The sequence below is a fragment of the Patiria miniata genome, unplaced genomic scaffold (genome assembly GCF_015706575.1).
Source record: "Patiria miniata isolate m_02_andy unplaced genomic scaffold, ASM1570657v1 HiC_scaffold_2, whole genome shotgun sequence".
Classification (NCBI taxonomy): domain Eukaryota; kingdom Metazoa; phylum Echinodermata; class Asteroidea; order Valvatida; family Asterinidae; genus Patiria; species Patiria miniata.
Window position 1 is genome coordinate 12662432 of NW_024037058.1, and position 12672 is coordinate 12675103.

Sequence of the window (12672 nt, forward strand, 5' to 3'; positions counted from 1 at the left end):
GAATTGGAACAGCTGATATGCTCTTTGCACGTGATGACGGCTAGACCTGCATGATTTACCACCTATAAGATGCGCAGCTTACCAAGATGCGATGAAGAACATTCTGGTCAAGTTGTGATTTATTAGCATAATTATTCACAGCGCTCGCGCTGACATCACTTATGGTGCTCTTTATTGGCTAAGGTCGCCCCTGACCATGTATAATGTCATTCCTCCCTCCCGTCCAAGTGAATGACGACGCTGAGGAATGCAACCCAAACAACTTGAAGTATGCCAGGCATCTGGCCTGCGTATTTTGGGCCTGAGTATTTCCGGCCATAGACTTGTGCAAGTACCCCGTGCATTATCATAATCATATCCAAAATAACTCCCCGTAAATTAATGTATGAAACAAAACAAATAACAGTGAGAAAATAGTAATTAAATGTAGGTCGCATTTAGTTTGATTGTAATTTATAATCATGGAAGATGGTGCTTTTAACACCGTGAATGACAATGGATGGGAAAATATTACAATCTTCGAAGACTTGAAGCAAGTCAAATGACCCTGGCGATTTCGCTGGTTTCCAACACAAAGCCATGTGAGGTTTTACCTTGAATCGGTGCAATTTATAGCCATGGGAACCTGCTAAGAAGAACTATAGTCTTGTTCGTGTCGTCTGGGCCTTCGAAGGACAGGCGCGATATGACGAAACGCTATCGGCAACTCTCTCTTATGATCCGCGCTACACACATACCCCGCGATGTGACTCAGTATCATAACCACATCGCTGGAACGTCTCAATGAAGTCGCTTGGATACAGGCGGAACTCGTCAAACTCCTGTCTTCAAATCGGCAAAGATTAGACGTAATCTGAAATAAAAGCCCTCATCGGAACTTTGCAACCCAATCCGATTTCTTTTTCTCTCCGGTGGGTGAAACCCAAGCGCACCATGAGCGTGCAGAGCCCCAGAACTGGCCCGTGTAAGAGTGACACGGACCCCGGGGTGGCACCGGGTCCGGGGCCAGGGAGCGACGACTCTACCTTGACCCAGACGCCCACAACCGGTGGGGATACTACCTCGGGTGCCGCGGCAGACTGCAGCATGGCCACCGATAGCGGAGGAGGGGAGGACTCTCCCAGCGACTACAACAAGCGGAAGTACCACGCCAGCAAAATGGATCTGAATCTCAAGATTCTGCGAGATCAAATGGTGAGTTCAAAGTGCTGTCACAGATTTGCGCATGATTTGGTTAAAATATGAATGGGGTCCAAGCATGGACATGATGGGGAAAGGAAACAGACGCCGGAAAGAAAAGTCAAATTAATCAGTGATATGATCCTCCGAATACTATTTTTGTTTAAAGAAAAGCCTACAATAACCAACGATTCACACAGATTATTCGGACATGTCGGAATGTTTTGATTTTGCAAAGTCTGGAATTTCGTATATTTCGTTTGTAACTTTTTTCATTGAACTGTTGAAGCATGAACAAAATAATGTTGTTACTGATATGGTGTTTTCGCATACCACAATATTACTTATTAAAATACAATTGCAAGAAATACCTTTGCTTTGGCGCCGTCGGGGTCAGGTTCAAACAAAACCAGAGTTTTTCCCGATTTCGCCAGAGGGCATTTTGAAGGCCTACTCGCGGTAGAGCTTTAACGATCGGGGTCATTGGATCATAAGATTGGGACATTAGTATTAGTACTTTATACAGTCCTGAAGTGTGTAAACAATAGGAGTCGGTGTCCCACTTGAATGGCCTTGTACAAAAGTCGTGGACGTACCACATCACGTACATGTACATGTATGTATATACCTATACATGTATATGTTTCAAGAAGTTTCGGTACGATTATTTATATTTTCTCCTCCATTTGACTGTCGTGAAGTAATTTATTTTCGTGTAAAACTTACGAGTCCATCATTCTCACAACCATATACCAGTGTAAAATAAAAAGCTAAATACGCAGTGCTTTAAAAGAGTATTTCAATATTCTCAACTGAACCAATTACTTTCATTGTTCTTCAATGAATATATTCAGGCGGTCCATAATGATAATGCACCTTTAAATGCCACATCATCAACGCCAGAGAATTCAGGCCAGGCTGATGACGCATTATTCAGGCCGCAAATATTTAACGTGAGAGATTGGCTTTCACAGGCTGGGTTCTTGCTTGGATTTACGGTGGCACAATTCCTTGATGAGTACTCATCGGGGAGAAGTCGATTTCAACATGTGGAAACGATCACTGGCATTACGATCTCAGGCCTGTATCGATGTTATAGGAATCTAAAATTAGGCCACTGTGAGACCACAATAGCTGACACGACGAACAACACCAAAATGAACCCAAACAAAATCAAAACTTATATTTGAAAAGTAAGGCCTATAATGTTGGCATTGCAAGAATTACACCAGGAACCTGACATAATCAGGACCAATTTCAACATTAGTATTTGCCTTCCACGGCCGGATAAGCATTGTTTAGTCGGAGGCTCTCTGGCCGGAGTTACAAGAAAATTCACAAGCTGAGTCGGGTGGGACTCGAACCCACGACCTTCTGCGAAGCAGTGCAGACGTCTTGATGAGTTGGGCCCATCTGTCCCTGTCAAGCATAATGATGGAAAGAGATGGACCGCTCAGACCAGTTTCCAACTCGATGGATGTTTTCAGCGTCATGTTGGGACGACCTCTACGACGAGGGGCATCAGGATTCCAGAGCCGGCTCGTTATGGCGAAAAACGTGACTGGCTAGCCGAAAGCGACGCTGTCTGATGATGGTGGAGATAGGGGGAAGGGCACCATATAGAACAGAGATGGGGAGATGTTGTTGCCAAGAAACGTTCTGTGCAGCACGCAACATCCGTCTACGTTTATAGGTGACATCAATAGATGTAGAGATTTATTTGGTCAGGGACCAGGACTCACAATCGTAGAGGAGGATGGATTCCACTGAAGTCTTATTAAAGATCTTAAGTTTGGTGGCCTTGAAGATCGAGGGTCGCCAGACTTTCGTCGAGAACAGAGCAGACCAAGCTTGAGCTTTTCTACACTGAACGTCATGAGCCGTAAGATGTTAAAATGTTACAATTTGGGTTTATAAGACATCTGCACATAGCTTTTTCTCCCAGCCTTTGATCAGCTTTGCAAATTCCAGTCGTCAGCATCGGATGGAATAAGTCCACCATGTGAACCGGTACGTTTACCAATAATTGAAATTTCTGATGACATTAAATGTAATTGAAATTCCAAATATCTCCCACAGAGTCTATACACAAGGTCGACGGATTAAAACAAATTATGTCCTCCAGTTATCTCTGGCGATGTCGATGGTGGCTAAACAAAATAATGTACACCTTGTTTTGTTTAAAACAAAATGTTGGTCGCCTGTTATGTTAATATTGACATCTTTGTTTGTTTAAAACAAAATTGTAGTCGCTTGTCATGTCACTCTCGACATTTTTCCCACACAAGTTAAATTTTTGTTTAATAACATTGCTCATATGGTTTTTTTTGTACATGGGTCAGAACTATACTCAACCAACTCAAATAAGTTTGAGCTTACCAATTCGGGGAAGACGAAGTGGCCTCTGAAATGTTCGCATAGACGAAATGTGGACGATTACACCATGAAACTCGAAGATGAAGATTTCAGCGATAGCTGTTGCTCAGGGGGCGGGACTATGTAATATTTTCGAGCTAACCGTGTATACTGCTAAATATTTTCATCGTGCATGGTTATAATGGTTAAAATTCTCGTAAATAGTTTCGGCTAACCGTGTATATAATGCTATAATACATGCATTTTCATCGCGGGAGAAATAGGCAAAACTATAGCCAGAATTTCAATGAGTGTATAATCACCAGAAAGGGAATCCCCTTTCGCACTTGGTTTCTATCTGCATTCAAAGATCTTGCTTAAGGCCTATTGCTAAATAATTAGTGTGACTTCCTGTCCCTGTATAGTTAATTTTCATTGCAGACATGTTTTCCTAGAATTCGCAATTTCGCATACAGCATGTAGTTTGAGTGGCCGCATCCGGAAATGCCCATCTGATCAGACCAAGATGACTCAGTTAATGGATTTTGCTTTCATAGTGTCGAACACCAAACCAGAACATACCAAAATAATATCAAGAGCAGGCGCATAATTTGCCGGTTGCTTGGATGTTTGAATTTCAGAAACTCCTCCCACATACACGCATTACTATTAACGGAAGCAATCTTCTTAAAATTTTCTCAAGATCAGCTTACATCAGGATTGATTATGATTAACAGACCCCTTTTCAACGCATAGTTTTGGTCGAATTCCTTCTGTTTTCCTATTTTTTGTCCTCTTAGAATAATGAGGTTTTGAATATCGGGGTTGGTCCCTAAACTAGTCTTGTCCCATGGGTCGCTGGCTAATTTTTGCCATGCACTGCCTACGATCAAATTCTTGTGGTTTCTACTTGGAAGTGCGTCCTGATTTATGCTCGTCTCAAACTAAATAGGAATGCAATAATTGCGTTGATACCAACATCGTAGCGGATATATTTTTTTTATTTAGGCTTTCAGGGTATATCTGCAAACTCTCTTGTGTTTCAAAATGATTTTGCGGCTTAATACCTTTTCACAATTCAGTCCATCCTCTAGGATTCTCTTAAACAAAAACAAATTGACTGATAGCCTAGCGTCAGCTTTCGGAACTTTAAAGTTTATTCCCCGTTCTATTTTTGAATTTCATCCCGATAAAATAGATTCCTTTCCCTAAATTGCTATTTTCTAGAGGGATACAAACTTTTCCACTTTTAAATAAAACGATTTTGTCAAGTTCGGTCCATGATTCATTCAAAAGTGGATAAGCTTTGTTTATATAGGGCCTAGTTATTGAATTATTACTGAAGACAGGAGTCCCGTTCTAGCGGAGTAGGCTATACACTGTAAAAACGCCTATACAGATTTGACTTTAAAAAAAAAACAGTCAAACGCGCACCCAGCTGACTACAGCTAGGGTTAACTGGATGCAACTTGGACTGAATTCTAGTCAAATTTCGCCAGAGTGTTTTTAGAGTGTAGTTCCTGCCTCACAATCAGTATCGATAGTGTACGGACCGGGAGCCAGGTCTGCTCAGAAGGTGGATCTGTTAATGCCCAAAACTAAAAACTTTTTTTTTCTTCTAGAGGGTTGTAGACGCCATAAAAGAAACAAAAATGGTTGGAATTAAACAAACAATAAGTTGACAATTTATCAAGAGAGAGAGAAAAATTGAATTTGTTGAAGAGCACGGGGAAGAACTTAAAGAAGAGACAAGCCACTGTCCTTATTACTTATGGACTGGTGGTGCGCATGTCTCTTTTAACTCAGTAGTCCTTTTATCTTGACTTTCGTTGCAGTCCTAAAACTGAAACCTCTCTTTTATCGTCCCGATTCCCGCGAGTCACCCCTTGAACATTGAAAGTGACACTATAAATACCGGTGATGACTCTGGCGATTAATGTGCCGTCTGAAGCCGGCCTAGTCGACCCGTGCACTCACCGCTGACCTCCGGGGTACAAAACTCCTGCGATCCGTCAGTCTTCTCCGGGATTACGCCGGTGAATTTCTCGCGGTTTTCGGTCTCGGAGACCGGTCGTAAATCACTCTCTGATATGAGACTATTTTTTAGTCCGGATCTGTACAAGGTCTCGGCTTCGCCTCTGGCGTAATAAGGGTATCGGCTGTCGTCACCTTGACAGTTTACGATGGCAGTCGATGAGGGAGGTGAAACCAGTGTGTCCCCAGGCTGGGCAAGTACGGGAAACCAGGGCCGTGCTATGGGTAATTCGATTTTCAAGAGATTGGTCCACAGTGGCCGAAATTCTAGTCAGGAATTTCGGAAACGTCCTTTTGGAAATTCAGTGAAACTCCAGTTAACTCGGATCGGTCATGGTGCTTGTTGTGACGACTTCATTTATTCACATTAGGCCAACAGTGGAATGCTGCAAAATCTCAACATCAAGTGGAATGTCGATGATTCGGGATCGAGTGGCCATTCATGTCCTTGTTTTTGACATAATCAATCGTGATACCTCGTTGCTCTTGTACTTTTGTAGCCGTTATGAGACGGTATGCTAAAGGAAGATTCTGCTAATTGCCATATCACTGCCATGTCTGACCTCGTCATTAATACAGTATCTTTCACCGCCAGACAGGCCTGGCGTCAAAAATTACTCCGTCAATTTTGAGAATTTTGGAGAAAGGGTTCTCAAATCCTCCATGGCGCTGTCTTGTTTATGTTTTTGAGGACAACATCAGTTCAATGGCACCATGGCTTAATTTATTGACGCCCGTTTTCAGTTCATAAATAGCCACGAAGGCCGAATTGAGTCTATGTGTTAAGTTATATATCACTCTAAAAAAGCATTAGTCAGATTTGACTAGAAACCAGTCAAATTTGACTAGCCATTCAGGGTCAGCTGGGTGCAACTGAAAATCAGTCAATCTGACTAGAGTTTTCCAGTCAGTATTATTGACTTTGGAAAAATGGTTATGCAAGAAACTGAAATTGGAGTCGAACCCAACTACTTTTTCCAGTCAAAATATGAAGCTTTGCAACTAAATTCCTAGTCAATTTTCAATAACTAGGAAAACCAGTCAATATTTTGACTAAGTTGTTTTTAGATATAGCCAAGTCATGACGCACAACGGACCTTAATACTGATTAGGACATTCGAGAGCAACTATATTAAGTTTGGCATATAAAATAGTCATATTTTCTTTTGTTCTGAATTAACACAGACTATATTTCTCGGGATGTATCATTTTAAAGAAAAGAAATACACCATTGAGACATATATACCCATGAAATTTATAACGGCAATACATATGGTTCAAATTATCTGCTAGTTTTCATTCAACACAGAAACGTGAGAAATCACATATTGGGAAAAACGATTAAACTGATAAATGCAGCTAATGTTTATATGCCAGGCCAATGTGGTTTGATTGTTAACAAGAAATGTGGGGAAATGTTGATTTGCGAAATTTAAAATCTCCAATTAAATTCTTCCTATTACTGTTTCAAAACTATAAAAGTCATCTTGCAGTGGTGTCAAAATGACACTCAGAGTCGAACATGAACTGAAAATGACAATACAAAGTTGAACGGAAACGACGACATAATTAAACTTCGTCAACCTTTGCTTTTTTTACCGTCTGCGTGCTTGCATGCCACGTTCAAGCACAGTTCAAAAGGAAGTGTAATCCAATTTTTAAAAAGGCCCATAATTCTCAAGATTGTTTGGAATTCATATTTATTAAATATGCTGTTCTGTGTCTACTTTGTATCCTGCAGGCGAATCTCACGTCTTCCGGTAGCTCTCTATCCCGCCAGCTGGCCTCCGTGCAGCGCAACATTCAAGAGATCAAAGATGACGACGACGACGGTGAAGAAGCCGACTCAGAGTATGAATCTGAGGACGAGCAGAAAATTGGCAGCACCAGGGACGCTTTGGACACAGAGGATGACGTCAACAAGATGAGCGACCTGGAAAAAGACTACAGCGAGCCCAAAATCAAAAGGTCAGTGTCCACCTCCAGCCGAAGTAAGAAATCCAAGACGGCTGCGCGGGACCCTAACCCCAACGAGGTTGGGCATGATGGCAGCCAGGCACGACATGGCAGGTCCAACAGCCGCCAGGAGTCCGTCGAGTCGTATCAAGACTCTGATAGCGAGTGCAGCCAATGTCTGTGCTGTAACTCCATGGCCTCATACAGCAGCACTCCCTGGAGGTATATCAGCCGAGGAGAAGGGTCCACCATGGACGAGGACAGCGACAGCTCCGAGTACTTCACAGACGATTCTGAGTACTCCACCACGACCTCCAACATGCCCGCCGTAGATATCCACAAACGTCTCAGCCCTTTTTATTGCCCGAGCGACCATGGGGAATCGGGCTCGCACGGTGCCAACGAGGAGGGGAGATTTGATGATGCCGATCAAGAGCAGGTTGTGGATCATCGAATGAGCCCACTGGGTTGCGAAAGTCCTCGCAAATGTAGCTCGCAACCAGAACTGTCTAGCATGGCCGGCAAATCTGATAAAATGGCTGTTGAAACCGACAAGCCTCAATCTGAAGAGAAAGCAGGCGAGACAGTGGAGACCCAGGAGGGGGAGGAAAAGGCACCCAAAGCATCCTCCCTGATAGGGATTTTCAAGGCGCAGGAGTCGAAGGCTAAGCAGGAGGAGATGGCATCCGTGGCCAAGGCCAAACGTGTTGAGGAGCTTCGCCGCAAGAACTCTGACATCCGTCTCAAGAATGAGCAGAAACGGAGAGCCGAGATGGAAGAAAAGCTGAAGAATAAACCTAACGTGGACACGGACTCGCCAAAATCATCTCCTCTCGTTTCTGAGATTGAGGACGGTGAAAAGGTGAACATTAAAGACAGAATTAGCTGTTTCGAAGGTCAAAAGAAAACCAAAGATGAAGAGGACACCGATAAGGATGGACTGAAGAACTCTAAAAAGTCACCGAATGTCGAAAAAGGGACTAATACGGAACAAGATTCCATGCAGCAAATGCCCGACGTGATACCGGGTGTCACAGATGAAAAACTGAGTCAAGAGGAACCTACAAAAACCCAAGGTGATCACGACCAACACAAGTCTCATAAATCTAAGCACAAGATTGCCAAAACTACAATTGAGATCCCTGTATCTTGCCTACCTGAGGAAATAATTCATCCAGAGCCTGGGATGCCTTCTGACCATCCGACCATGATGACCTTCCAGGTACAGCCGGGAGATGTTGAAGCTATGAGTGGCCCTATCCTTGTATCCCGAAGTCCTAAGCCGAAGAGAAGGATGTCTAAGACTATTGTTAGGTTATCGTCAACTGATGCCTCTCCGTCCAGCATGTCCGAGTCGACATTAGTAGCGGACACCGACAAGGTCCGTATGGGTGCCAAAAAGCCGTCCGGTCATTCTCACAGCGTCTGCCCCCACTGCCAGAAGAAGAATAAACCAGGAGAGTCCAAGAGAGTCGTGAAAGTCCTCCAACTCCAGCCGGTACCGGAGAGTCCTCAGTTGTCGCCAGTGTCCACCATGGTTGGGGATTCTGCGCATGTCTTCCAGCAGCCAGGTGGTCGCATCATCAAGATGATACCGAGTAAGACACCCAATGTGGTCCAGAGGCAGGAGTCCAGCAAGGACGGGGTTGTCTTCCGATTCAACATGGGGATGCCGGAGAATGCGCCTCTACAAGTCGGTGATTACATCCGCATCCCGATACAACCTCAGCAGCAATACCCACCAACGCAGGTCCGGCACGTCCAGCAAGGTAGCAGCGGAGGTCTGGTCATCCGCACAGAAGGGCAGCCCAGACGGCAAAGGGAGGTGATCACCTTCCGTCAGTCTTCTTCCCGGCCCAGTGCCGGTAATATCAGAGTCCAGCAGAGACAGAGTCCCACGTCAGGCGTGACAGTCCACACAAGCCAGCCCGGAGTCAGGGTGATGCCTAGCGAAGGGGGAGGCGTGAAGCTTGTGTTTGGCTCTTGACTGTCATCGAGATGATCGAACAATACTGTTCTCTGATGGTGAACGTCCTATGGGCTTGAAAAGGCTACAAATTGGTCAGTAGTCGTGTTCTCTCCGTAAACAATATTCATGTGAAAGTAAACTTACTGTTCGAGAAAGGAACACAATGCGTGCATTGTCAGCAGCGAGGTATTTCAGCCACAGACGTTGTGTCCACATTCTAAATCATTTTGAACTTAAAAGAAGCACAAAAGCAATTATATAAAATGGTGGGTCAGTGAAGACCCATTAAGGGCCTGAGGGACGAGGTGATTCATAGCCATGCAAGGCTGTCGGGGACGTTTGTTACTAACCAACTAACCAACGAACCCTTACTAACGGAGAGACACGACCATTTGTTGAGCTGCTCAGCCGCAGCTAAAAACCTTGAAGGATATTTAATCAGATGATGTTATGTTAGACAGAATATAAACGCACACTGAGCTTTCAACTGAACAGTGGTTGTCCAGAAACACCATCACGAGTTGAACGATACCACGCGCATGTGCCGAACCCGAGACAACTTGTAGTCGAGTTTAATTTAGTGAAGCTCATGAATATCATGACTTGCGGTAATATTCTCATCGATCGTAAACGAAAGAGAAGAAATCTAGTTTTCGCAAGAGATTTTTGTAAATTTGTGTAAATAAGGTGAAGAGTGTCTTTCAAGTTTGAATTTGGGAAAAAAAGAATTCCACGGTTTTGGTATGAATAATGTTCGCAATTCGCAGTAGTTATAGTCAGCTTGGTAAGTTCGGTAGAATAGTGCAGGTTTTTTTTCAAGTAAAATATTTCTTGCTTTTGGAAGACGTTGGCCAATGAAATGCCATCAGGCTAGAACCCTCCTCGAAGGATATAAATAACCCATGGGATGTGTTCGCGTATCGTGTGCCATAAATTAGAGGTCATACATTGCAAATAAAAATAAGTGAAAAAGTAACACGTAGTTGCTTTTTATACATTTCTGACGGATATATGATGCAGATTAAAGGCCGGTGTAGCGTAAATATCTGACTCCATGAAATGTGGAATCATTGGTAGTATTGCGCATGCGTAAGTACGAGAATATGCTATTTTTGGATCACATACGGGAGAGTGACCTGTCACGTAGGAGGGATTAACCAATAATAGGGAAAAGGGGTCCGATTTTCACAGGAGTCAGATTTTCATATGACACCGGCTCATACTTCATGCGAACGCGAACGCGATGCGAATTTGACGTTAGGAAGCATTCGCTGCGAAATTCGCCTGAGTTGAAATGTGTTCAACTCTTGCAAATTCGCAGCGCGAAAAGTTAACCTGACGTCACAAATTCGCGTTCGCTTTCGTGCCGATTATGAACCAGCCTCATCTCTACGTCCACAGTTTTCTTATTCTCAAACGCTCATTCAGTGGACAAAGCAAGAGTAAACGTTTGTTTTTAAATACGTAATTATGCCAACTGTTTTCACTCGGTCTTGTAACAGATTTTGGTCTCAAAGCCATTTTGTTTTTACAAATCTACCAAATCAGATTTTAATGCAGAAAACAAAATCGTTCAGAGATGAAGTTTATTCTTGTACTGTTTCCTCACGACACCATGATCCACACGATATCAATTTTCCTCGCTTGAGACAATACATGCGGTGACATTTGGAAAGCTAATGATCACATACCACAGCCGAAGTGCCTATAGATGCATGTAGTTCCATGATATGTGGACGTACGAACCCTTGCCTTAGCCGTATGAGTGACGTGATTGCGTGTCCACCTGGCAGGCCAGGTAGAGAGTTAATGTCAGATATGACGTGTTAATTTGTGTCGCATTCCAGTGTGAGTGGGAAGGCATTTACTTGTGGTTTCAAAATCTGTGTTTAAGTTTCACAACAAAACAATGGCACTATGCAACTTCTGTAATGTGTGTTCTTAATCACAAAGGTCAGATTGAAATGTACTGATATTGTAATTCGGTTTTTGAAGGTTGCTTTTCGAAAGTATTTTTCAATATGCATTTGGCAGAAAAAGTGTGCAGAGTTCATTGTGTGTTTATGTTAGTTAAAGCATCAGGAAATATTCAGGACTTGTGCACACAGTTGCAATGCTTCTTGCCTTAAACTTTTCTGGCTAAACACGTCACCAATAGTACGGCAGATAGGTGATGGGATTGTGCCTTTGATGATACAAGCATGGTATTTGGCACACAGTCAGAGTATGTCATGAGATAGATATTTGGCTATGTAGGCCATTGCAGATTTGCCCTTTGAAAAAAAATATAGGTAGAATAACAAGCAATGGCAGCCATTTTGAACATTTTGAAAATTGCTTGTTGTATGTCCCTATAGCTAAATATCTTTCTCATGACATTCTGACTGTGAGCCAAATGCCATGCTTGTATCATCAAAGGCACAATTCCCCTACATATTTCCCCTATCTGCCCCACTACAAAGACTGACACTGAATATATTTTGATCAGTCTTATTTGTGAGACATCCTTGAATATTACTATGAAATTCTGGAAAGAATGATGCAACGTCATTTTTTAATTGACCGTCACTTTGTGAGGATACCAGAGAGGAAGAAGAAACCAGTTGCCATATTTGCATGAAACTTTTTGAATATTTTTATAAGCTTATTTGATTGTTAAAAACGTTTTTCCGAATAATATATAATACGTACATTTAAATACGTGTACGTAAATATAAATACGTGTACGTTAATATAAACATGTATTTTTCATCGGATTGTTTCATATATTTGCAAAAAATGACTTTTTCCATTCATTTTAATTAACAGGAACGAGTCTGGGGCGATAAAAAAAAAAGAAGTGAGCGTTGGTGTTAAAACAATTATTAAACACAATTTTTTCCGGTCAGACATGCATCAGCTAAAAAAAAATCTACAGGCTTATTTTTATTTTTTTTTTTGGTTGATTTTTTTTGTTTAAATATAAGTTGGTAGGCCTAAGCAATATCAGCATGGTAGTTAAAATGCTTCACATGCAAGGAGAGGGGGCGTGCACCACGCCCCTTTACCACTTCTCTCTGGACCCGTTCCTGGTATAGTGTAAGTACAAAATGTATGCAAGTTTTGCGAGGCTGTAAGGCACGATTTGTAATTCAATACATTTATGTAGTATATTGTTATTTTACAATTTCTGACCGCAG

The 12672-nt window shown here is 42.6% G+C and overlaps 1 protein-coding gene across 1 annotated transcript; it reads left to right on the top strand.

Moving 5' to 3' along the window:
• Positions 1-665: 665 nt before the first annotated feature.
• LOC119726542 (NK-tumor recognition protein-like) lies at positions 666-12265 on the top strand. The gene is made up of 2 exons (XM_038198270.1): positions 666-1194; positions 7310-12265. Exons 1-2 carry the CDS (start codon positions 934-936, stop codon positions 9509-9511), a joined length of 2463 nt encoding a protein of 820 aa, XP_038054198.1. The 5' UTR covers positions 666-933; the 3' UTR covers positions 9512-12265.
• Positions 12266-12672: the final 407 nt, after the last annotated feature.

What these genes read in the sequence shown, in the direction of transcription:
- LOC119726542 (XM_038198270.1), top strand. Translation starts at nt 934, where the DNA reads ATGAGCGTGCAGAGCCCCAGAACTGGCCCGTGTAAGAGTGACACGGAC. An exon ending in AGATTCTGCGAGATCAAATG is followed by an intron (nt 1,195 to 7,309) that starts GTGAGTTCAAAG and finishes TGTATCCTGCAG; the next exon opens with GCGAATCTCACGTCTTCCGG.